At 35.8% G+C, this 25,770-nt stretch overlaps 1 protein-coding gene across 4 annotated transcripts in view; it reads left to right on the plus strand.

The window, feature by feature from the left end:
* The window catches only part of LMBRD1 (LMBR1 domain containing 1), a 110,489-nt gene that overhangs the window by 36,582 nt on the left and 48,137 nt on the right, over positions 1-25,770 (plus strand). For all 4 annotated transcript variants that reach the window (XM_047102165.1, XM_047102167.1, XM_047102166.1 and 1 more), the window contains 4 exons: positions 5,857-5,945; positions 9,097-9,170; positions 17,906-18,031; positions 22,969-23,121. In XM_047102165.1, the coding sequence (XP_046958121.1) occupies positions 5,857-5,945; positions 9,097-9,170; positions 17,906-18,031; positions 22,969-23,121 (442 nt within the window). The remainder of the gene's footprint in view (positions 1-5,856; positions 5,946-9,096; positions 9,171-17,905; positions 18,032-22,968; positions 23,122-25,770) is intronic.

The raw sequence follows: 25,770 nt of genomic DNA on the forward strand, positions 1-25,770 counted from the left end.
GGACAGGCATAGGATGGACGTTTCTATTCTAAAAGGGATAAATTGGAAGGAATGAAAGGGTTATGCATCCCATGCAAATCCAAAACCTAACAAGGCAAATTATTCAATCTTAAGGCTCAAGAATAATCATCCTTGGTTGAATGCTCCACTGTCCAGGCCCATTGAGGGGTAGGTAGTAGAATCACTACTATAGCCCTAGGTATTGGGCCTGTCCTCTTAGTTCTGGGCATAGGTCCTGCTCCCTTGACTCCTTGCAGCAGTTGCCCTGTGGCCGCAATTGAAACAGAAGAGGAAGCAACCTTTTCCCTGGGCCTATAGTGGGAGTGGCAGCCCTCATTATAACTGAATTGCTTTTGGATACTTTTTCTTGAAGGATAAAGCACGTTCTCAGCTAAATAATTCTGTTATCCTGTCCTGTGAATCCCCCAAATCTCATAACCTTCCTTATTTTGTCCCATCTGTGTTCCCTTTATGTCAAATTGACAGTGTTTCTGCTAGTATCATCCCACCATTGTTCCTGGCTTCTGGTGAGATGGCTGATTAAATCTGTGGTTTCCACCCTTATTAATCTCCTTATCAGCCTGTTCAGCCACCATCTTAGAACAGGCTTCATTATTTTTTACAATACTTTTGGGCCAGTTCCTTTTTGCTTAACAGTTCCTTTACCTTACCTGTTTCCTCTCTCAGTTTTCTGTAAACCGTAAGGAGAAACCAGCCTACTCCTTCAATCAACACTTTGCTTAGAATCCTCCTCAGCTAAGTACCCAATTTCATCTCTTAAAAGTTCTGCTTTTCATAGAACCACAAGACAATTCAGCCCAAAAGTCCTTGTCACTGTATAACATGTTATCTTCTTTCTTTTAGTTTCCAATAATATGCTCTTCATTTCTAGCTAAGATTTTACCTGGATGACCTTTAGCAGCCATATTTCTACCAACATTGTATTCATGAGATGATCTATGTCTTTTTTCAGTTGTTCCTAGAATTGTGTTTAGCATCCATATTTTTTATCAATAGTCTCTTTGTTAAAATACAAAATTCCACTGGGTAAATTTGAAGATCTAGTTGGCTTTATTCAGCAATTCATGAATTGGACAGCATCCATCTAGCAAATAGAAAGGAGCTCTAAGGAGTTAATGCAAAATGGAAGGCTTCTAGAGGGAGAAGTTGGTGAGATAAGGAAATTCAAAGAGTGAATTGTTTCAGGGAAGGTCGCCTTCCCTGAGGGGAAGGCAGGGGATTTTATCAGGCAGATTACCTTACTAGTACTGACTAGGAAATTTCAGATTGATTAGTTTAAAATTCCACTTCTAGGGGCCCCTGGGTGGCTCAGTCAGTTGGGGGGTCTGACTTCGCTGGGGTCATGATATCTGGGCTCCTGGGTTTGAGTCCCGTGTTGGGCCCTTTGCTGACAGCTTGGAGCCTGGGGCCTGCTTCTGTTTCTCCGTCTCTCTGCCCCTCTCCTGCTCAAGCCCCCCTCCCCTCAAAAATAAAATAAGAAAATTAAAAAAAAAAAAATTCCACTCCTGGGAGAGGCTGCAACTGCAATTAGGTTAGGTATTAATATTGGTGGGATTCAGCACAAGTGACTCCATTTGGGACTTTTTTTTTTTTTTCTTTTATTCTTTTTTCACACCTTCAGGGCAGCCTAGGCTTTTTCTGACGTGCACCTTAAAACTCTTCCAGCTTTTGCCCATTACTGAATTTCAAAGAGACAGCCACATTTTTAGGTATTTGTTACAGTAGGAATCCACTTTATGGTATCAAAATCTATAACTGTCTACTTGGGCTGTGGTAACAAAATAGCACAGACTGGGTAGCTTACCCAGTGAACATTTATTTTCTCACAGTTCTGGAGTTGTGAAGGCTAAAAGTCCATGATCAAGGTGTCAGCACATTTGGTTTTTGGTGAGGATACCTGACTTGTAGATAGCTACCTTTTCACTGTGTCCTCACATGGTCTTTACTCTGTGCTAGCAGGGGGAGAGAGAGCTCTCTAGTGTCTCTTCCTCTTCTTATAAGGACACCAATCCTGCTGGATTACAGCCTTACCTGTAGGACCTCATTTAACCTTAATTGCCTCCCTAAAGGTTCAATATCCAAATGCCATTAAATTGGTGATTAGGGCTTTAACATATGAATTTTAGGGGGACCAGTTGAGTTCATAACATTGTGGTAACTGAGAGGCTGTAGTTAGCATGGAGTATTTGAAGAATGACCTAAAACATACAATGTGAATTTAAACTCTCACAGTACTGAAAAAAAGTATGTTGTGACGTTTCAGGTATTTGTGTGGGTGACAGGCTATGGCATTAGCCAGGTAGGTGAACTCTGGGTTTTATATACAATGTTTAAGAAATTTCCAGTTTTATCCTGCTGATCAGTTGAAAGACAGTGAAGATGTATATACATTTATGTTTGTGAATGCATGAAAGTAATTATATATGAATTTATTTTAAGAGTTGCAACACCATGAAGGATGCATTTGAAAGGGGCATTTGGGAATTGGGTTGGAGAATTGAAATATAAATGACAGGAAGACCAGTTAGGTAATTATTGTAATAGTTCAGCTGACAGATGAGGGTCTAAACTAGAGTAGTTACAAAGAGAACAGACTGGAAGAAACTGATAAAATATTTGCAAGATAAATATGACTTGGTGATTGAGTGTAAGATGTGAAAAATGTTACTTTCTATTCTACTGAGTTTATCATTTCAGTTTCATATCTACTGAAATTCATTAGCCTTTCCATTGTCTCTTCCTTTAAGTGATAATCTGTATTAAACTAATACAGTGAGTCAAATTGGGTATAAAATATTTTTACTAAGCAGTTTTTCAGTTTTACTATTTTAAGAGTGTAAGAGAAATTTATAACCTTATGAGGCCGCAGTTCTCATCTTGATCTAGTATGGTGTGTCTTTGGAAGCTGAAATTCTCTGTATGCATTTTTTTTTTTTTTTTGGGGGGGGGAGAGACTGAGATTAAGAAAATATCTGTACTTTCTACCACACAAATCTCATTATACTCGTTGGTTATTTTAGTGTCATCATCATTTAGAAAATGGCTGATAACCTTATTAAATGCTGCCTCCTCATCAAAATTGATGTATTTATATTCCAGACACATCTGACTTTAGTTTTAGTTGCCATTGCATCTGTTAGGAGAAGCTCCTTTCTCTTCATAGATCTTTGTCTATAGGCTGACATTTGGCTGGTGAACACTAGTTTGCCCCTTCTGGTGGTTAAGAGGTTGAAACGCTTCCATATGAGTCAGCTGCTGCTCTGCCTTCTTGAGTCTTCTTACCCCACCCTAGGCCCATTTAAAGGGTAAAGCCTGGTTCAGCAGTGTCTTCCAGAATTAAGGCCAGTGTCTCTGTTGACTGGTTCATGTCTTTGCCATATTGGTTGTTAAATGTTTTGGATATTATTGTCCAGGATATATAGATGAATTTAGTTGTAACTCTTGAATTCTGCTTATAGATGTTTATCTTAGTTTATGTGAAAGTATTTTGCAAATGTTTCTTAGATTATACAGTCCTGATGGCAAGATTCCCCTAACTGAGGAGAACCTGTTTGGGGTTTGTGCTTTCGTTACTCCCTATAGTTCCTACCTAAAAATCAGTGCTAAAATGTTAACTCTACTGGATCTCTTCACAATCAGTATTTTTCCTGAAGTCATCCTGACAGTAGTTTGGGCCATTTGAACTTTAAATTTTTTTTTTTTTTTTGGTTTTCTAAAGAAACTTTAGAAAGTTTCTTTGTTAAATATTTGAACTGCTAAAGAACCCAGCTCAGGAGTTTGAATATGTAAGTGTCATCAACAACTAAGAGTTAATTTTCTTCTACTTTTGGGTAGAACCTTTGTTTACCTAAAACTGACATACATAAAAAATATTCTAAGTATGAATACTAGTTTTAGATATTTGTAATACATATTTCTGTTTAAGTACTATAGGTGATATTTTGTGCAACACAGAAGTTTTTCCTCCTACTCACAGAATTGGTCACTGCCAACTTACAAATTCAAAATAAACTTTTTAAAATATAATAAATATATATATATGGAAAAAACTCTGTCCAAATAAAATAGATACTATATAGATAGTTTTTTCTTCCTTGCTTTATACTTTTATTGAAATGCAAATAAGTAAGTTAATATCATCATAGAAGTATAATTTGCAAGAGGTTTATTTTTTATGTTTTGATTCTACTTGACTACTTTTATTTGTTTTTTGATTTTATGGCCAGGGCAACAAATAATGAACTTTTTACATTTATTGCTCTAATTTTGTCACTTTTCTTTCTGAAAGTGGTGTGAAATAAGTCTCCAAGATTGAGTGTAGTAAATGGACATTAGTGCAAATAGTTAAAAATTTAAATAACCTCCTGACATGCTCTGATCATTCACCTTTTTATAAGAATAAAAAGTATCAGTAGTAACAAGGGGTAAAGGTTTAAAACAGAAAAGTAGAATGATTGCTTTGTTTTACTTGCACACATTATCAGAGTGAATACCTTACTGTATATATCGTTGAACTCATTTAGTATTTCGTCTTTACAGAAGAGGATAGATCTTTGTGCTTTGCTTACAATTAAATTAGGTTAGAAAGGAGGTAGTGTTAGAGTCATTTCTTACATTCCTGTTTGATTCTCTACATGTACAATTTAAGGGATACCCAGCCTTTTACCTTAATCTTGTTTCTGAGTTAGGCACTAAAGTGACTGTCAACCTTCTTCCTTCTCTTCCCTTCTCTTTTCTTTCTCTTGTTTATTTCATCTCTGTCTTCCATTTTCTCCCAGTTTAAGCATCTAGAGTAAGTCCTAGGAAGCTAGCTCACTGTTACTTCCATGATGCCCTTTCAACTGTGGATTGAAAAATAAATAGAAACTACTTTAATTATATGTATTGGTTAGAATCTTGTATGACATAAAAAAAAATGCTGAGAGTAGAAATTGCCCTAGCTTCACAACATGATATTTACCATTTATTTTGATATATTTCTGTTCTATTTATATAAATATGTTGAAATCATTATATATATTCTGTTCTTCTGATTTAAGACAAATTCTTGACCTTTTTTGTATTATGGCCTTTTTGGTTTTTAGCCCATGTCTCCTTTTCAAAATTATCTTATCTTTACTTTGAGAGAGCAGGAGAGAGCGCCTTCAAGCCAGGGAGAGACAGAAGGAGAGGGAGAGATAGAAACTCAAGCAGGCCCCATGCCCAGCATGGAGCCCCAATGGAGAGAGGGGCATGATCTTATGACCTTGAGATCATGACCTGAGGCGAAATCAGGAGTCAGATGCTTAACCAACTTGAGCCACCTAGGTGCCCTCTTCTCAAAATATTTTAAATGCAAAAAATAAAATACACAGGACTACAAAGAAAACTAATTATACTGAATACAGTAATAAAACTAAAAGAAATTTATAATGTAGTAAATACATATGTAAGAAACTTACCACACCCCTCTGTACATGGTGCAGATTTGGTTTGTTAATGTGTGTGTGGTGGTGGGGGAGGTTAATCTTTGTATAAAAAAATCACTAGACGGGCACCTGGGTGGCTCAGTTGGTTGGGCAGCCAACTTTGGCTCAGGTCATGATCTCACAGCTTGTGAGTTCAAGCCCTGTGTCGGGCTCTGTGCTGACAGCTCAGGGCCTGGGGCCTGCTTCGGATTCTGTGTCTCTCTCTCTCTCTGCCCCTCCCCTGCTCACACTCTGTCTCTGTCTCTCAAAAATAAATAAACATTAAAAAATTTTTTTTTAATTACTAGAAATTGAATTTTAGACCATTTCCTTTTATTCAAATTTTTATCTTTAAAACCATTAAGCAGAATTATTTTCTTTTTTGTAGTGCTTTTGTTCCTCTGAATGTTCCAAATAACAAAAATTCTACAGAGTGGGAAAAAGTGAAATTCTTGTTTGAAGAACTTGGAAGTAGTCGTAAGTATTCTTTTTAAAAACACACTCATAATACATATTTTGTACCTCTTGGGACTTTTCTGAGTAGTCTGTCTTTATAGTGTTAAGAATTTAACTTTACAGCTCTTTTGACTTGTGGTTAAAAGTGTGCTAGAAAAATTGGGAACTGTGTGATGTTAAGACTTACTTCTAGCTATTGTGTAGTTAGTCTCTTCATACAGTTACCAAGTTGAAACAAAAATATGATCTTCAAAGAATTTTAGCAGTGAAGGTCTTATAATTTCTATGTATTCATTAATTCACCTGGGATTATATAGACAATGTTAAAGAAATGTGCTTGATATATTGTTTTTTATTTCTAACTTTTAGCCAATGAGAGAACCTTATATTGCTGTTTGATCATGATTAATTTTTTAAATGTTTATTTATTTATCAGAGTGACATAGTGCGCGCATGTGAGTGAGAGTGTGGGAGGGGCAGAGAAAGAGGGAGAGAGAGAATCCCAAGTAGGCTCCATGCTGCCCACCCCCTAGACACAGGATTTGATCTCACGAACCGTGAGATCATGACCTGAACCAGTATCAAGAGTAGGATGCTTAATCGACTGAGCCACCCAGGTGCCCCAGTAATTTTTTTATATAGAATATAAATTACAGAGGTTTTATATGAATGAAATAACATTTTATTATAAATGTACCTTACCAAAACATTTAGAATTGCTTTTTCAGAAGTTTTCCTTATGTGATTTAGGGTTTTAGAAGGAAAAAAATAGGCAGGTTCAGGTTAGGTTAAGAAAGATGCTCACTCATTGAAAAGATACAATGGGTATTAGAAACTGATATAAATGTGTACTTACTACTCAATTTCATGTGCATTTGAACATAGTAATAACTTTATTTTCGAAGAAACCTAGAATATCTATTTTACAAACCTGAAAAATTCTTATTGCTTTTCTATTTATTTTTAATAGGTACTGTACATTCTTTATCAACATTTCTTTTTCCTTACCCAGATACAATAATAAATGATGATTAAATTAAATCTTAGAGTCCTTGCTATACAACTTCTTAATTTTCTTGCTTTCCACTTAAGATTTCATCTTATAAATTGTGTTCCATTAATATCTTGCTGATACTAGCAAGAACTAGGATAGCAATCCTGGCATCTACTAATACTAAATTGTCAGGATTTATGCACCTGATCCTATTACTGAGGAATAAATTGCTTCTTTTCTTATAGTTAACTCCTTCAGGTCTCTTGAGTAATTACTCCTCTGCCTTAAACATCATTTCATAAGTTATGCTAGTCTTTGAGTATTAGTATAACTTGAATCAGTAATTATATAGGTAGCATTATTCTAATTTCTGTAATCTCATGCTCTTTAGTCTTAACATTATTTCTTTTACCATATCCTAGAGTACATTTTACTTACCAAAATTAGTAATATTAATTTTTTTGACTGGTCAACCATGTTAACATAATACTCCATTTTATCAATTGTAAGATGCATAGTTTCCCACATTTTTATATTTCTAATATTAGGATGCATTTTATTTTTTCTTTAATTTTTTTAACGTTTATTATTTAATTTTGAGAGAGAGAGAGAAAGAGAGAGAGAACAAGCCAGGGACAGGCAGAGAGAGAGGGAGACACAGGATCTGAAACAGGCTCCAAGCTCTGAGATGTAGGCACAGAGCCCATGCGGGGCTCAAACTCAGGAATCATGTGATTGTAACCTGAGCTGAAGTCAGATGCTTAACTGACTGAGCCACCCAGGTGTGTTTTATAAGTGATAGTACTTTAAAATTGCTGTCAGCAAAATACCAGATCTCTCCTTGTTTTATGAACACTTTCCGTTGATAATTCTAGTAAGACCAAGAAAGTAATAGCATCAAATGTTTTTGAGTCCATAAAATATGATGTTTTAGCTTTATGAGATTAAGGCTTAAAATTTAGCCTTGCATGGTTTGTGAATTAGTTAATAATATGCTTTGTTCATGTGGTATATAAAAGCAAGACATGAGTTTTAAGAAGATAGATGATTCTAATTTTATTGTTATTCATGAAAAGATTAATATACATTAAATTAAAATTATATTTGGTTCCACAGGACTTGCATTTTAACTAGTTCAAAACAGTTTCGGGGTGCCTAGGTGGCTCAGTTGGTTATGCATCTGACTTCAGTTCAGGTCATGATCTCACAGCTCGTGGGTTTGAGCCCCAGGTCGGGCTCTGAGCTGACAGCTCAGAGCCTGATCCTGCTTTGGATTTTGTATCTCTCTCTCTCTCTGTCCCTCCCCTGCTCTCTCTCTCTCTCTCTCTCTCTCTCTCTCTCTTTCTCAAAAAATAAACATTTAAAAAAATGAAAAAAAAAAAGAAAAGAAAATGAAACAGTTTTGATAGGACCTGCATTACAACTGGAAAAATTAGTATTACTAACATTTAAGAATATTCAAATTTGCATTGTATTTTATTGTATAATCTGGTATAATAATTTAAAAGTGTTACTCCTGCCTCTGACTTATTGGCCTTCCCTTAAATAATTTCCTAAGTCTAACTTGTTAACATAGAATTCTATATTGGTGCTTTGTTTGAATTTATTTTTTTGTGTTTGCTTTTTTCCCCCCTGTCACATGGGCAGGCCAGCTCCTTTCAAATTAAAGGGTGAAATAAACTCTCTAAGATTTTAGTTTTAGACTCTATGTTGAAAACTTAATTGAAAATTAAGAACAAAGAAACCAAGAGTATCAAGATGGAAGGGAGAGGAAGAAAAAATCAAGGTCACTGGCTTTCCTGGGTAATGTTATTTTTTTCAAGGTCTGCCATTGAGAAAGCCTAGGATGGTTTTTTTTGCCACCTTTTGAGCATGTAATATTTTGCCGCTTTCTTTTTAAGCTCAATTAGACAGTAGTTTTTCTGTTTAATTTTAAGAAGTGAAAGAAAGAAAATCTTAGTCCGAAAGATCTTCTGCAAATCAGTTTGTGAATAGCTCTTTAAAAACTCTTGTCTCCACATGGAGTTGACACTTCAAAGATGAGGTAATACACATTGAGTTTATTCCTTCAGAATGTATTAAGAAATGCAGTTTTTATATTTTTATATTGATTTTTTGAATATGAATGTTTGAATAGTATATATGTACACTTTTAACAGAGTTCTTATTCCTTTGCAGATGGTTTAGCTGCATTGTCATTTTCTATCAGTTCTCTGACCTTGATTGGAATGTTGGCAGCTATAACTTACACAGTAAGTGTAATGTTGATGATTGAGTTAAAATTAAAAAAAATTACTTCATAAAGTAATACCTTAGTCATGTATTCAATTATATATTCCTCTTTAACATTTTAGTGCATTCTCCAGGGAGGATTGTCTTCCAATAGTCAAATGGTAGATGCTATGAAGAAAAATAAGGCAGTATAATGGGATAGACTATACTGGAGGCTGGTTCTGCTGTAAAAGTCAGGAGTGCCTTCTCTAATATTTAAACAGAGACCTGAGTAACCAGCCATGAGGAGGAGTTAAGTGCAAAAATCCTGAGGCAGATACGTGTATGCTGTGTTCAGATAATAGCAGTGAGGCAAAGCCAGTGTGGCTGTAACTCAGTTAACAAGGGGAAGGATGACTGAAGTTTAGATGAGAAATGGCCAGAAGCCATGTTATGTAGAGCCTTTTAGACCATGGTTAGGATTTTGAATTTTGTTTTGAGATTAGAAGCCATTGAAAAGTTTTAAATGGAGAAGTAATAGGATCTAACATTTTAACACCATTGCTCTGGTGGATCTGAATTTCATAAGCTGTGGCAATGATGAGTGTGGGAGTGGAAAAAATGTGTGAAGTTATTAAAATTCTTTAAAAGAGAGCTTTCCTCTAGGAACAATATTATTGTAAAGTAAATATTTTGAAGTAATATTTTATATTAGTCTAGCTGAAGCTGCAAAAATTGTCATTTAAGCAATCAACTAAACCAAATAAAATAATCATACTGACTAAGTTACGATATCCTTAGAAGAACTTTATTTTTCTAGAGTGCAGAAGGCTGGGCTGAGGACATTGATATAATATGGCCTATGCTGGGAACCTAAAAGACATAGATGGTATGCTGAATTGGTAGAGAGGGATCCCTTAAGTCCTAAGCCCAAGGGGGAGGGTCCAATGTAACAGCATAGTAAGATTAAACTACCTAGGACTTACGTTTTTTCTTTAAGTAGAATAAGCAATAAAATACGATCTTTGGTGAAGAGTCGTAAATGTGGATACTGTCTGTGGGTCCCTTGAACTACTCTACTATCTAAATTTATTGATTCCTAAAGTGGGAATGATGTTTGATAAGATTTTGAGAATTTAAGCAGTTTACAGAGTCTTGGAATTTGTTGGCCCCTCAGTGGTCACTAGTAGCTCACACTGTTGAATGTTCACACTTTAGTGTGATTTAAACTGTAGTGTACTCCTCTTTTCTACATCTTGCAGTGAAAGTCAACCAGATGCTAATAGCAGTTGGGTCATGATCAGTGAGAATGTGGTTTATGTAAAGATGAGTAAGTCAAAGAGGTATTCAAAGTTCTGTGGTCGTTGCTTGGTGGGGGGGGGGATGGAGAGACAAACATCATTTAAATAGCACAAAATGGGGGCGCCTGGGTGGCGCAGTCGGTTAAGCGTCCGACTTCAGCCAGGTCACGATCTCGATCTCGCGGTCCGTGGGTTCGAGCCCCGCGTCAGGCTCTGAGCTGATGGCTCAGAGCCTGGAGCCTGTTTCCGATTCTGTGTCTCCCTCTCTCTCTGCCCCTCCCCCATTTATGCTCTGTCTCTCTCTGTCCCAAAAATAAATAAAGGTTGGAAATAAATAAATAAATAAATAAATAAATAGCACAAAATGTGCTCAGAGCTCAGTGGAAGAATGTTTTGCTACCATACCAGTCTGGCCAGTCTTACTATCTAGTGTGTATTGAAGAGACCCTGTTTAAGGGGGTAGCATGGTGGTTGTAGCTGAGCGCTAGTCCCGAGTGAAAGTCTTTATGTAAAATCTGTTATCTGAACCATAGCTTCTCTGTCTGTAAAAATAGGCCATTAATACTCCATCTTTATTTAAAACTTGAGAGTTGAAAATTAACCTGTTTATAGATAGATGGTTTTATTATACAGAGGTGGTTAATAGTATTATCATATTTGCTTACAGATATAAAGCTTTCTTCCAACTTGTTATGGAAAAGCTTGAGAATTGAGCTTTTCACATTGGTGGAGCATGGAAAGAGGGTATAGTACATATCCATGGGAAATAGAGGAGATTTAATTTTAATTAAAATACCCAAAGTGGGAAGTTAATATTTAGACTATTTTGACCCTGAGTGCGAAGAATTAATTATTAAAGGTAAAGTCATGTCTGTTACAGACCCTGTAACTGTTAGTTTTGAGACCAGAGAAGTTTTTGTAATGTGTCAGTAGAGTGTGATTTTTCTTACCTATACGTTATTGTTTAGTTTAGAAACTAGTTGATTATTTAAATTTTACCAAGATTATATCTATTCTGTGTCTTTAAGGGATAACCCAATAATTGGGCGCTCAATTTTAGAAGAATATCAGACAACATATAGCTTGACTATTGTTTTCAGCTTAAATTGAAAAGAATCTGCTACTTTTCAAATAAAAAAAGGAAACCTTTAAAGACAAATATTTATGTGGATATTTTAATTTTTTTGGTGCCACCAAGTGGGGAAATGCTGAATATACTTTTCATACAAAGTGTATCCTGTGGACCACTGAAGTGCCTATAGAGGTGGTAACTACTGAACTTTCTATTATATACACATTGCAGTGAAAATCTGACCATGTCACATGTGTATATATGTATACACATGCACATACACACACACATATAACATTATGCTAATACATATATATTTAATATAAAATATAAAATATAAAATACTGGATTAAAGAAAATAAAAATGATAAACTAAGGATTCAGAAATAGAAATAGAGCATTGGTTCTCAGTAATCTTTGAGGAGAGAAAGGCTCTTTAAAAGTCAAATTTCTCAGCTTTCCATGTGATACTGTTTCATTAAGTCTGTGCCACTGATTGTAAAATGTACTTTTACTTTACGTACCACTATGATGATCTCTGCCTATGCTTTTTATTATTTATAATTTTTGTTTTATATTTCATGAGGAGTTTTTTACATATGTAAGTACTTTCTTTTCACTTATATAAATACATTTAAAAAATCATATTCTTCATATATAATAAAAATATATATACATGAAATAAATTGAAAAGGTGTTCCTAAAACTTCACATTTGGAATCTGAGTCTTCTGAATCACTTTTTTGAATTGGTTATTCACGTCCATGTTTTACTATACAAGATTGTTTCTTGGGGCACCTGGGTAGCTCAGTTGGTTGAGAGTCTGACTCTTGGTTTAGGTTCAGGTCATGATCCCAGGGTCATGGGATCAAGCCCCGTATTGGGCTCTGCACTGAGCATGGGGCTTGCTTAGATTCTCTCTCTCTCTCTCTCTCTCTCTCTCTCTCTCCTTCTGCCCCTCACCCCAGCTCACACATGTGTGCTCTCTCTCTCAAATTAAAAAAAAAAAAAAAAGTTTCTTTTGTCTTATTAAGAGAATTAGTGATGTAGCTTTTCTTGAAGCCTCCACTCTTATCTCTGAAATTTTCTTTGAAGGTGCTAACATACCCAATGTGTGTATTAACTGATTTTGTTGTTTCTTGTCTTGCCATATGAAGGGCAAATGGAAAATGGCTTTTACCTTGGGTATGTTGCTTTAAGCTCATAAAGCACTTGACTGTTGCTTTGCAAGAAAATACAGTATTATGCTCCTTGTTTCAATAAATATTTGCTTCACTGTTGGCTCCTTTGCTCTCTTTCTACACATTAACTTTTTGTTTCAATGTCAAATCACAGCCCTATCTTAAAGATATTTTAAGTGGCAATTAAACTCAGTAGTGATAGCAAGAATGCATGTAACTCTGATGAAGAAGTAACTATAAAGCAACCAGCTGAGACCAAATTTGTGCCTGGGCTGGTAATGACAGCTATGTCATGACTTCTGTGTAGCCAGTGATTATAAGAGGCATCCGAATTTCACTAATGTTAAATGTGAGAAAATATATATGTATCTTAGAATCAATGAGTATTTAAAGGGGAAATCTTAACTGAGTATATGTTTAATGAATTGTTTCATTAGTCATAACAGCACACGTGTTCTTGAGTAATAGGTGTTACAAGTACATGTAAGACACTTATGCAGTCTACAGGCAGTACCTTTATAGTATTCCATGGATCACAGATTGGAAACTATCATTCCGGATATTAGAGATATATATATAGGGAAAAGTTGCTGTTCTAAACTGGGCGGTGTAAGAAGGTATTAGAAATGTTTGTAATTTGTATATATTCTTTTGAAAATTTTGGGTTTTAATATGGATGGTGCTTTATTTTTGGAACTTGAAACAAATAAAATTGGAGGCAATTATGACCAACCTGGAAGCATATTAAATGATACAATCTCTTTAGCCTTGTTGATTTTCTGGTAATTCACTAGAGGGCAGTAGTAAGCAATAAAAGTTTGTTTCTGAAACGGATAGCTTTTTAAATACATTTTTTCCAAAGAAGTCTGAGGTTAAGTTCAAAAAGACTATTTGAGAACCTAAGGTTGTATTGACTAAATGTTTCATGTCAGTTTTATTAGAATCTAAATATTATGGTTACATTTCCTGATAATCGTTGAAACTTAAACATGCAATCCTTCCTCCCCCCCGCAAAAACTCTAAAAGGTAGGTAACCCCAAACAATGACAACTTTCTCTAATTGTTTTTTTCAGACAATTAAAAATTCATGAAAAGATGTATTCTGGTCCCCTGTTAGCACAAGGTGTTACCAAGGACATATCTTTCTTAGATTTTTGTGTTAAGCTATTTAGGAATTTAGTTCAGCTAGTCTAATAAATATGTAAATTCCATGTAAGGAATTAGGTTTGTGTGAACTAAGATTTATTTTTCAAACAATTTTTGGCTAAATATTAATAGAAAAAATTATTTTAGTAATTTGATAAATCTTTATTCTTAGAATAAAGGTAGGAAAAAAGAATTGAGACCTAGTTTTTATAGATCAGATAGTCTCCTGTACTTGTTAGTAGTCTGGCTGATAAATCTATGTTTATAAGAATTTTCTGAGTGATTCTGATTAGCCAAGTTTGGCCAATGTGCAATGTGTTTAGTGATGAAACAAATGTACAGACCAATCATGTTAACTACAGTGTTTTGTACTATAATAGAGTTATAAGCAAGGCACATTTCAAGTCAAGGCATATTTCTCAGACATGGTGTAATTAAGCTGAGGCCTGAAGGGCACTGAAATTTGCTAGAGAAGTAGAGATGATAAATTGGGCATTCTAGATAAAGGCACTGCATGTGCCAAAGTGTGGAAGCTGGAAAAGCCTTTGTAAAACTGGAGTGTTTTAAGAATAGTGAACAATTCAGAGGTATGAGGCATGAGACACGCTGGTAGGGGTCATGAAGAGGTTTGTATGCCAGGATTAGATAATTACAAGACCAGTAATTCACAAGACCAGTCATTCTACCTATCATTGAAAAAAACAAAACAAAGCAAAATGAAACAAAACAATCTTACATGATACAGAAAAAAGTTGTACAACATAGAATTGCTCTGGTTGAAGTATTAGCAGGCCTGGCTACCTGCCTTCTTGTCTCCTGTAGTGGCCCTAAAGGCATCTACCCAGAATCCTAGGGTCTCCTCCTAGAGCCCTTTGAAAACTATTTTAATTCATCCTAGATATCTTAATGGAAGTTAATTAGAGGAGTGACATAATCTGATGTGGGTGCTAGAGATTACTTTGTAAGCAGTGTAGAAGTTAGGTTTATAGAAGTGAGACTAGAAGACTACAGATTCTTTTGGAAATAATATTGAATACTGAGGTTCTGTATTTAGGGATAAAATCCATTCAACAGAGAGTAACAAGCATTGGGGTAAAATAAGCTTGTTTGGAGGTGGTTGGGAGGACAGGGAATTTATTTGGGCATAAACTGTTTAGCAAAATATTTTTGCCTTGGAATTTGGTTGTAAAAAGCAACATAGACTTGGTGTTAAAACGATATGTGAATGCAGATGATTGGTAAATAATCATGGTAATACTGCTTATTCATCAGAGTCTGAAAGTATTATGTTACTTTCTTCCCAATAATGTTTTGAAAATTTGTGGAACTACTAGAAGAAACAAATGGGTCAGATGGTAAAAGGGATAGGAAAGTCCTGTAAGGAAAGGTTAAAGAGCTGTGGTATACTTTGGCTCCTGTAGGCTTCTTAATTTACATTTTCAGTGTTTTAAGTATATAATATTTTATATTCTTTACTTTTTCTATTTTATCAAGGTCATTACAAGTATAAATTTGATAAGAATTTATTAATTGCAAAAAAATTACTCTATATTATGTGTTCTTCTAATATGAAACAGAACCTTCTTCCTACTATCGGAACCTACTTCCTACTACCACTTTAGGAAGAAGGGGAGATGATAGGGTAATCATGAGAACATTAACTTTAAAATACTATATTTTAAGGTATTTCTCCCTTAGAAAATACAAGGATTTGAATATTGGGTAATAATTTTATATAATTATCTAGATACACTGTGTTATAGGTAGTTGGTATTACCTGATAGAACTAGTTGATTTCTGGGATTTTAGTATGTTCTTTGTATTCTCCCTTAATTAAAAATAAATAAATAAAATAAAATAAAATAAAATAAAACAAAACAAAACAAAACAAAACCATGGAGGGAGTTTAAAGATGGTGGCATAAGAAGACCCTGACTCACCTTCTCCCATGGACACGATAAACTTACAGCTATATTTGGAACTAGATGAACAGCACCTCCACAACAAAAGACAAAAAAGACACATTCAGTAGTGTAGGAGAAGCAAAGATATGGCCTCACCTAGGGGACCCCATCCCAGGTGACACCACAATCAGGAGGGATCCCCCAAATAAGGAACTCTCCCTTGAGTAAAGAGATTGTGTCCCCTATCAGGCATCCTGACCCTAGGGGCTAGCACTGGAGAGATATGCTGCCCCCCCACCCCCCTGCCAAAAAAATCCTATCTGGTTTTGAAAATCAATGGGTAGGTTAAGAGAGGGAGAATCATAGAACTATAGGGAACAGAGATTTCTGCTCATAAGTGGTGTGTGCGTACACCTGCTCTCCCCAAGATCCAGCACAAAAGCAACAGATTGAAGAGTACTTATACTGTGAGAGAGAACCACTTAACTGATTTTAAGGTGGCTATGACAAAGGCAGGGACCTATAGGGACTTTATCTGGTGATGGAAGCATTGGTGGAGTCCATTTTTGGAATCTCATTCTAACTTGCTGATGACAGAGCAGATGTGTGCCATTTTTGTTATCCTTCCTGTAGCAAGCTAGCACTAGAGTGCATACTCTGTCCACTTACCCCTTACCCTGGCTGGCAAGCACCCCGCACCACATAGCCCCCCAGCTGCAAAAGGGCCAGGCTAGTGTCCCCACTGTACTCACTCAGTGATTAGACTGCACATGGGCCAGATGAGCACCATGATCCCCACTTTCCCCATGTAGCAGCCAAGCTGCAGGTGGTCCAAGTGGGTGCTGTAAGTCCTGCCCAACCTGTGCAGAGAACCAAGCTGCAGCTGGGCTGGTAGAGTGTGCTGAGCCCTGCCCTCACTGTGCAGCAGCCAAGCCACAACCCAGTTGGTCCAGCAACTTGAGTCCTACCTTCCTGTGCACCTGATAGGCTATAACTGGGCTGATGAGCACCTGAGCCCTGTTGTCCCCTAGCAGCAGCCAGGCTGTAATTAGCTTCCAGAGGGACCTTAAGCCCCATCTAACCTGCATAGAGACTGGGTCATAACCATGATGGGCAAGCAGCTGGAACCCCACTCTTCCTGCACAGTGCCTGAGCCACAACTGGGTGGGATGAGTGACGTTTCCACACAGCAGTGCTGGCTCTGCCACAGCTGGTGGGCATATGCAGCAAATAGAGTGGACATTCATATGAAGTGCCTGGCTCTGATGGCCAAGGGAGATTGGTCTCATGGCCCACATGAACCAGCTGTTACACAAGACCACTCTTTCAAGACTGAGGGAGGTAGCTATTTCACATAAAACATATAGACATAGAGGCAAAATGAGATAGAAGAGTATGTCCCAAACCAAAGAATAAGGCACATCTACTTAAAACAAAACAAAAACTTTAATGAAATGGAGATAAGCAATTTACCTGATAAAGAATTCAGTAATGGTCCAAAAGATGCTTACTGATTTGGGGAGAAGAATGGATGAACACAGCAAGAACTTTAACAGAACTACAGAAAATATAAGAAGGTATCAAATAGAAGTTATAACTGAAATGAAAAATACACTAGAGGGGTTCAGTAGCAGAAGGGATAAACAGAAGCATGAATCAGTGAGCTTGTTGTACTATATTTACATTATTTTTGCAACTTTACCTTTGAACCATACATGTTATCTATTCTGTGAATAGTATTATACAGATGTAAATTTATATAACTGTTAATGTGAAATAAGAGAATTATGGGACAGTATAATCATGATTCACTCTCATGTACCATGTTCTTCCGTGACTATAATCCTTTACAACTGCTTACTCTGCAGTTGCTCTTTTTTTTTTTTTTAATTTTATAAAGAGAGAGCACATGCGAGTGGGGAGAAGGACAGAGAAAGAGAGAGGGAGAATCTTAAGCAGCCTCCACGCTCAGCATAGAGCCCAGCATGGGGCTTGATCCCACAACCATGAATTTGGTCATGACCTGAACTGACATCAAAGTCAGACGCTCAACTGATTGAGCCACTCAGGTGCCCTGGCAGTTGCTTTAAAGGATCTTTCCCCCTCAAAATTGTGTATAATTGTGTGTAAAATAGTGGTACTAAAAACACATTTTAATTTTGTTTCTTTTAGGCCTATGGCATGTCTGCATTACCTTTAAATCTGATAAAAGGCACTAGAAGTGCTGCTTATGAACGTTTAGAAAACACTGAAGACATTGAAGAAGTGGAGCAACACATTCAAACGATTAAATCAAAAGTAAGTTGGTATTTTATTGTAATTGGGAAGCATAAAAGTACATTGTCTTTGTGCTATTTTCTGATATGACTTAGACATTGGCAATTCCATATTTTTGATATTGTTTGAATTTTTTTGCAACATATCCTTAAGAAACTATGTCCTTAGTTTTAAAATTTGTCTTCTGTGAAATGCAAAACATTGACAATTTGAGAATTTCTATCAGTGTTCAAACAACTAAAAAAACAAAAATTCTTCTCAGGTATGAACAGGACCTTGCTTATCCCACATATACTGATTACATGTGTAACATCAGATTTTACTGTATCATTTATGTTCATGTTTTACGTACTAGTGGAATAAGCTAAAAGTTACATGTAACCACTTGCCAATTAAATGTACTTCTAAAAACACAATGAAGTTTTTCTTTCTCTATCACCTTCAAGGAGCAGATAAATATTATCTATAGAGCATAGTAAAAAATGGAAAGTTTTCTGAATTATTCTACTAAACTAGCATAATCCTGATATAGAAACCAGATGGTAATTGCACACAAAAAGGGATATATATATGTACTGATCTCTCTTATGAACATAGAAGCAAATGTTATAAAGAAAATATTAGCAATTCAAACATATGCTATAATAGAATATGTTGTAATTATAAGATTAGGTTTATCATAGAAATGCAAAGTCTGACACATTAGAAAAATCTATTAGAATAGTTTAATATGTTGATAAAGAATGAGAAATATTAGCATCTTAATAGACGCTAAAGAATATTTAGTAAAAGTCAATTTGTAGTTATGATTTAAAAAGAAGCCTTACCCACTTTTTGGGATGAGTACTGGGTGTTGGATGGAAGCCAATTTGACAATAAATTATATTTATAAACAAACAAAAAAGAAGCCTTACCAAATTAGAAGAAAAGAAAGTACTTAGGAAAGGAAGCCTGTAACAAGCCTCATACTTAATGATGAATGAAACATTCCCATTCAGGACAGTGCAGTCAGTATCACTGTTGCTCGTTAGCATTTTCGTGGAGGTGCTAGTCAGGTAAGAAAGATTGCAAGTATAAACATTGGAATGAGAGAGTGAAAACAAGGGAAATATCCTTTATTATTTGCAGATATCATCTACCAAGAAAATCTGACAGAATCAAAGAGTCAGGGTTAGGGTTAATTAACCCTGATTGTTTATTAATTAACCTTAATTAGGGCACCTGGGTGGCTCAGTCGGTTAAATGCCCAACTTCACTCAGGTCATGATCTCACAGTTTGTGGGTTCAAGCCCCATGTCAGGCTCTGTGCTGACAGCTTGGAGCCTGTTTTGGATTCTGTGTCTCCCTATCTCTGCCCCTCACCCACTCATGTTTTGTCTCTATTTCTCTCAAAAATAAATAAACATTACAAAAAATTAAAAAAATTAACCTCAATTAATTATTAATCAAATTAATAGAACTAATAAGAGTTCATCAAAGTGCCTGGATACAAACATGCAGAAATCATGAACCACTTGGAGGATGTAATAGGAAATGATCTCATTCACAATAGCTATAAACCGTAAAATAATAAGAAATGTCAGAATTTTCCTGGTAGAAATTATAAAATTTATTGAAATACATAATAGAAGACTGAAATAAATGGAGAACTTCCTCAGTTCCTGATTGGAAAGATTCATTATTGTAGAGGTGACAGTTGTTCATAACTTTAGGTAGAAATTCAGTGCAATCATAGAAGACAAAAAATGAAATTTTCATAGACCCCCCCTACCATAGAGTAAAACAATCCTGAATTCAAATCAAATACAAAACTTAAAAAACATTAGGAGAAAGTGAAAGTAAAGTTTTTTCTTCGTGTATAGAAGACCTTTCTAAACGAGGCACACAAAAATCCCAAATGCTGATTGAGACATTGGTGAGTTTTACATTTTTATGTTCTAAAATTTATGTACCCAAAAAGTACCACCAAAAAGGAAGTTAAAGAACCAGCAAAAAAAGTGTGAGGAAATAATCTGCAGTATAGGTTATGTATAAAGAACATCTTCCAGTCAGTAAGAAAAAAGGACAAGCATTACATAGAAATATTGAACAAAAGACCCAAATAGCATTTACTGAAGGAAAAACTATCCAGTGAAAGTTATAAAATGATGCTTCAGCTCTTTAGTAGTAAGTAGGTTGACCAAGTATCCTAGTTCACCTAGGACCTGAGAGATTTTCCAGAACATGGAACTTGCAGTACAGAGACCAGGATGGTTGGTCACCTTCATAATCAGAGATGTGCTAATTAGAAGTACTCCTTATATATATTTATTTTTTTATCTTTTAGAAATCTTCAACATTTTCACCTCTGTCAGGTATTAATGAGATTTGGGGCATAGATGCACTGTTTGTGGGAATGTAAAGTCTACAGCTTTTAAAGAAAATTATGTGATATGACATGTACATATACAAACAAACACACCTGTTAGTAAAGTTTAATCCAGCAGCTGATGTCTAGGAATGTATCCTACTTCATTATATAAGGATGTTCATGCACACTGTTAATGCACACCCTCCCCTTCCAAAAGAAAACAGTCTTAAGTGTTCAAAAATAAAGTATTTATTAAGGTACCATGGTATAATGTGGTGTGCAGTGATGAAAAGGAATGAGGTAGATTATCAAATCAGTCTCTCAGTTCAAATTCTAGCTCTCCTTATCATGCATATTATATCTGTGAGCCTTATTTTCCTCATCTAGTAAATGGGTATACTAGTACTACCAACTTCAAAATTTTGTTCTGAAGATTTAAGGAGAATAAACGTAAGGGAACAGATAAGTTTTAGGCACAAGAAATGTGCTCAAGAAATGTTAGCTATTACGTATAACAAAAACCATATGTATATTAGCATATATGAATGCATATAAATCCATAGAAAATGTGTGTAAGGATACTGATTTACTTAATGGTGATAACAATAGGAAAGGGCAGTAGTACTTGATGACAGTGTGAAGGGAAGCTTTCTTTCACATTTTACTTTTTTTTGAAAAAAGGCTATGTGTTCATATACTTTTTATGTATATTTTTTCCAGATGAGATAATTAGTTGCCGAGTTTCTTTAAATATATACTTTTTAACGTTTATTCACTTTTTGAGAGACAGAGACAGAGTGCGAGCAGAGCAGGGGCAGAGAGAGAGGGAGACACAGAATCCGAAGCAGGCTCCAGGCCCTGAGCTCTCAGTACAGAACCCGACGTGGGGCTCGAACTCACAAACCAGGAGATCATGACCTGAGCCACCCAGGCATCCCGCTGAGTTTCTATCCTGGTGTTTGTTTCTCTAACCAATATTCTTATATTGGTTTGGTCAATAGGCAAAGCAGAATGGACTTCTATCTTTTACTCCACTGAAATATTCACCAAATAGGCAGATAACTTGGATTTATTTTCAGTGGACCCTTAAATCAGTTTACTAATTTTTTTTTTTTTTCTGAAATAGTGAAAGCCAGCTGTTAAATAAAACTACTTTATTGCTGGTGTCCTTTGGATAATAGAATGGCAGTTTTGAGAAAAACTGAATATTTAAGGTACAAAGTACCAAACCTTTCTCATACCATACACTTGAAGTATTATTGCCTGGATCTGTCTTCTAGAAGGGAGTGTTTGTTTTACTCCTTTGTCCTTCTGAAAATGCCTTTCTCCCAGGTTCCTTTTATTGAGGATACAATTTGATAGTACATATGGTATTTGACTTAAAGGAGTGAAGATAATTAAATATAGCCTCAGGTATGTCAACTATGGTCCCTGTTTGGGTAGCACCAGCATCTCCTGGGACTTTGGTAGAAATACAAATTTTAGGCCCCACCCAAGACCAACTAAATTTTATTCATAGGGTCTAGAAATCTGTGTTTAACAAACTTTTCAGGTAATTATGCATGATAAAGTTTGAGAAGCAATATGGTAAGGTATGGAAGAGAATGGCTCGGTCTAGAAGAGCATGGCAGTGCCATTATGTAAAGAGATCTTTATAACTGTGTAAATTTCTTTATTAAAGGATATTTGAGTATTGTCTTCATTATTTTGATGATTTCAGATGAGCCTGCACTGGGATACGCTAGAGAGCAATTTTGTTGTCTGTGTCTTAAGAACCTACTTAAACCTAAGTAGGGATATTAACATTTTAATATCTGATGTCTTTATACTTTAAAAATGTAGTTCCATGTAAATATGTTTCTTGTTGCTTCCAATAAAAACAAATTTACATTTCACCTTTTTGTATATTCAGCAGTTGTCATATTACTGTAGTTTATTATTGTACCTAATTGAAGACACTTAGGGCCAGGAGAATTCAAGTGGGAAAGTGTTATCTTCGAGACCATGGAAAAGGTACTGCTCATGGTTACAGTAAGCATCACATAAACATAGATCGATGGGAGTTTTCCTTCAGTAGGTTGGCTAAAGAAAACATGATTCCTTTTGCAAAAGTACTTGGAGAATAAGAAAGTGCAAGTTCTCAGCAGTTCTAAAAACCTCTGCATAGCACATACTAGTATTGCATCTCTCTGCTGATATTTGAAACCTGCGCTGACCAAAGGGAGAGAAGGGGTAGGACCAAACATATTAAGGAATAGAAGGAGGAGCTTGGAGGTTAGGGAGAGTAATTGAGCAAATTGAATAAAGTACCATATAAAAAGGTATTTTTAAAGATATTTATGTCTCTCCACGTAACTTGACCATGTATTTGGAAAATAGGGATCAAGAAGTTCAGTATTAAATGTATATACATCTGCATTTTGATATTGACCTTGGTTCAGAGATGCGTGTTGTCACCTAGTTGTTGTCTGTATTTTTCAGTTTGTAAATTTGCCTGAGGAATATCCAACCTAAAAAAAAGCGTTTGTTGCATGATTTTCTAAATTTGATGGATACTTTACTAAGACCTTAATGGTAAAAAACTTTTATTTTGGTCTGTTATTTGTAGAGCAAGGATGGTCGACCTTTGCCATCAAGGGATAAACGCGCCTTAAAACAACTTGAAGAAAGGTTACGAACACTTAGGAAAAGAGAGAGGCACTTAGAATTCATTGAAAACAGCTGGTGGACAAAATTTTGTGGTGCTCTGCGTCCCCTGAAGGTAAATGGAGTTTTCAAAAATTATGTTGTCACTCTTCAGTTTATATAGACCTCTCAGAGAGAATGACTTCTCTTTGTAAGGCATTATAGCATGATACTTATGAGCATGAATTTTGAAGTTAAACTGGTTTTGAATCATAGCTCTGTCATTTGGTAGTTTGGGCAAGTTACACACCTCTCTGAACTTCATTTACTCATGTGTAAAACAAGTATTGTAACAGAGGTGTTGGGAAATTTAAATTAAAATATAGGTAAGTAATGTGTGCTGCCAGCACATTTTTGAAAATTTGTACTTTTTTTTAATGCTTGCTTATTTTTGAGAGACAGCATGAGTGGGGGAGGGGCAGAGAGTGAGGGAGAGAAAGAGAATCTCAAGCAGACTCTGCCCTGTCAGCCCAGAGTCTTGACTCTGGGCTTGATCTCATAAACTGTGAAATCATGATTTGAGCCAAAATAAAGAATCAGACCCTCAACTAACTGAGCCACCCACATGCTGCACAAGTTTGTACTTTTCTATAAATAGGAAAACTGGGACCCACTTTAGAGCTCAGGTACCCTAACTGAAATTAATAGAATTTGCTTCCTTGTTAGGTGGTATGTTTCTGAAAGTATATAAAAAGGTATTATTCAGGGCAGAAAACCATTAATTTCTTTCTTTCTTTTCTTTTTTGAAACGATCATTTGCTAGCCTTGATTTCTTCAGATTGGATAGTGGTACCTACACTTAAGGACCTAGATTGAGCTAAGGGCATAATAATACAACTCTGAGTCTAAAAAGTGTCTAGAACTGCTGGCAACAGACTTCTTTATTGTCCATTCTGTATCTGGCATTTCAAACACCTGAACTTTGTATAGAACAGTATGCGGGTTGTAATTTACAAAGTGCAGCGAATAGACTGGTATAAAGAATGTTAGGCAAGATGAGGCTCTAAAGTGGGTTTTACCTAAGTTTAAAAAAAAATGTTTTAGAGAGCCCCATGAAAGGATTAGTTAGGTTGAGTTCTGCTTTATCTTTCTCTTATAATTAGAAAGGAAATAAGGAAATGCACCGGCTGCTCATCCTAAAATTTTCCTTTTTGGAAGAGTTCTTCAAAATTATAATCAGATCTATTGTGTATTACTTTTTTTTTTTTTAATGTTTATTTATTTTTGAGAGACAGAGTGTGAGCAGGGGAGGGGCAGAGAAGGGGAGACACAGAACCTGAAGCAGGTTCCAGGCTCTGAGCTGTTGCACAGAGCCTGATGCGGGACTCAAACTCGCAAACCATAAAATCATGACCTGAGCCGGAGTTGGACACTTAACCGATTGAGCCACCCAGGCACCCCTATTGTGTATTTTTAAACCTTCTGTTAGAATCAATTTTGTTAAAGACTCACCACTCTTTTTTTGCAAGGTGATTTTCTTAGTAATACCAAAGGTATGCTAAAACCCTCCTCAACCTTATCTTCTTTTTTTTTTTCTCCTCAACCTTATCTTAATTCTAAATTTTTTATATGGCTTCTTTATAAATATTTATAACCTGGTCTCTAACATTAGCTGCCTTGATTTAAACATGCTCTGTCCTATTTCACTGAACCTAGTTTAGAGGGATTTTTAAATCAACTTTATTAAGTGCGCAGATTGATTTTGCCAACTATGTAGATATAGAAGACCCACATCACTTCAAAAACTACCCCATGTCTTCCCGTCTCCCACTGAACTCAGACCCCAGATGACCGTTGATGTCCTTCTGTCATTATGGTTTAGTTTTATGTGTTGTATTATTTCATATAAATGGAATAGAGTGTAGTATAATCCTTTTTCTGGCTTCTTTGGTGCAACAAAATGTTTTCGAGATTTGTCTATGTTGCGTTTTTTTTTTTTTTCAGTAGTTCATTCTGTTTTATTGCTGGGTAGTATCCTGATTGGTGTCTATGTTACAGTTGGTTTATCCACTCACCTTTTAGTGGAGATTTGAGTTATTCCCAGTTGGAGATTATTATGAATAATGCTGATGTAAACATCTGTTGTAGATGTGTTTTCATTTCATTCATTTTTCTTGGGTAAATAACTAAGAGTAGAATTTCTGGGTCTAATGTTTAATGTATGTTTAACTTTCTAAGAAAGTACCAAAGTATTTTCCAAAGTGGTTGTACCATTTTTTATTCCCACAGCAATGTGAGATTTCAGATTGCTTCATATCCTTGTCAGCTCTTATATTGTAACTGTTTGTAATAGTTATTCTGATGGCTGTATAATAATATTTTATTGTGGTTTTGATTTGCATTTCCTTGGTGACTAATGATATTTAGCACTTTTTGTATTCTTATTGGCCATTTGTGTATTTTCTCTAAGAGTTTTTTAAGTGTATTTGTTTATTTTGAGAGAGATAGAGACAGTGTGCGTGTGGGGGAGGGGGAGACAGATCCGCAAGCAGACTCTGTGCTGACAGCCTGGAGTCCAACAAGGGGCTTGAACTCATGAACCGGGAGATCATGACCTGAGCCAAAACTGAGAGTCAGCTGCGTAGCTGACTGAGCCACCCAGGCACCCCTGTATATTTGCTCTAAAATGCCTGTTTAAATCTTTTGCCCATTTTTAAATTTAAGTTTTTGTTTGATGAGTGAGCTACGAATTCTTTATGTGTCCTGGATTACTTTGTCAAATATA

This window comes from Lynx rufus, unplaced genomic scaffold, assembly GCF_022079265.1.
Source record: "Lynx rufus isolate CCGP_SWC_20201006 ecotype Redwood Valley unplaced genomic scaffold, mLynRuf1.p SCAF_6, whole genome shotgun sequence".
In the NCBI taxonomy this organism is placed as follows: Eukaryota; Metazoa; Chordata; class Mammalia; order Carnivora; family Felidae; genus Lynx; species Lynx rufus.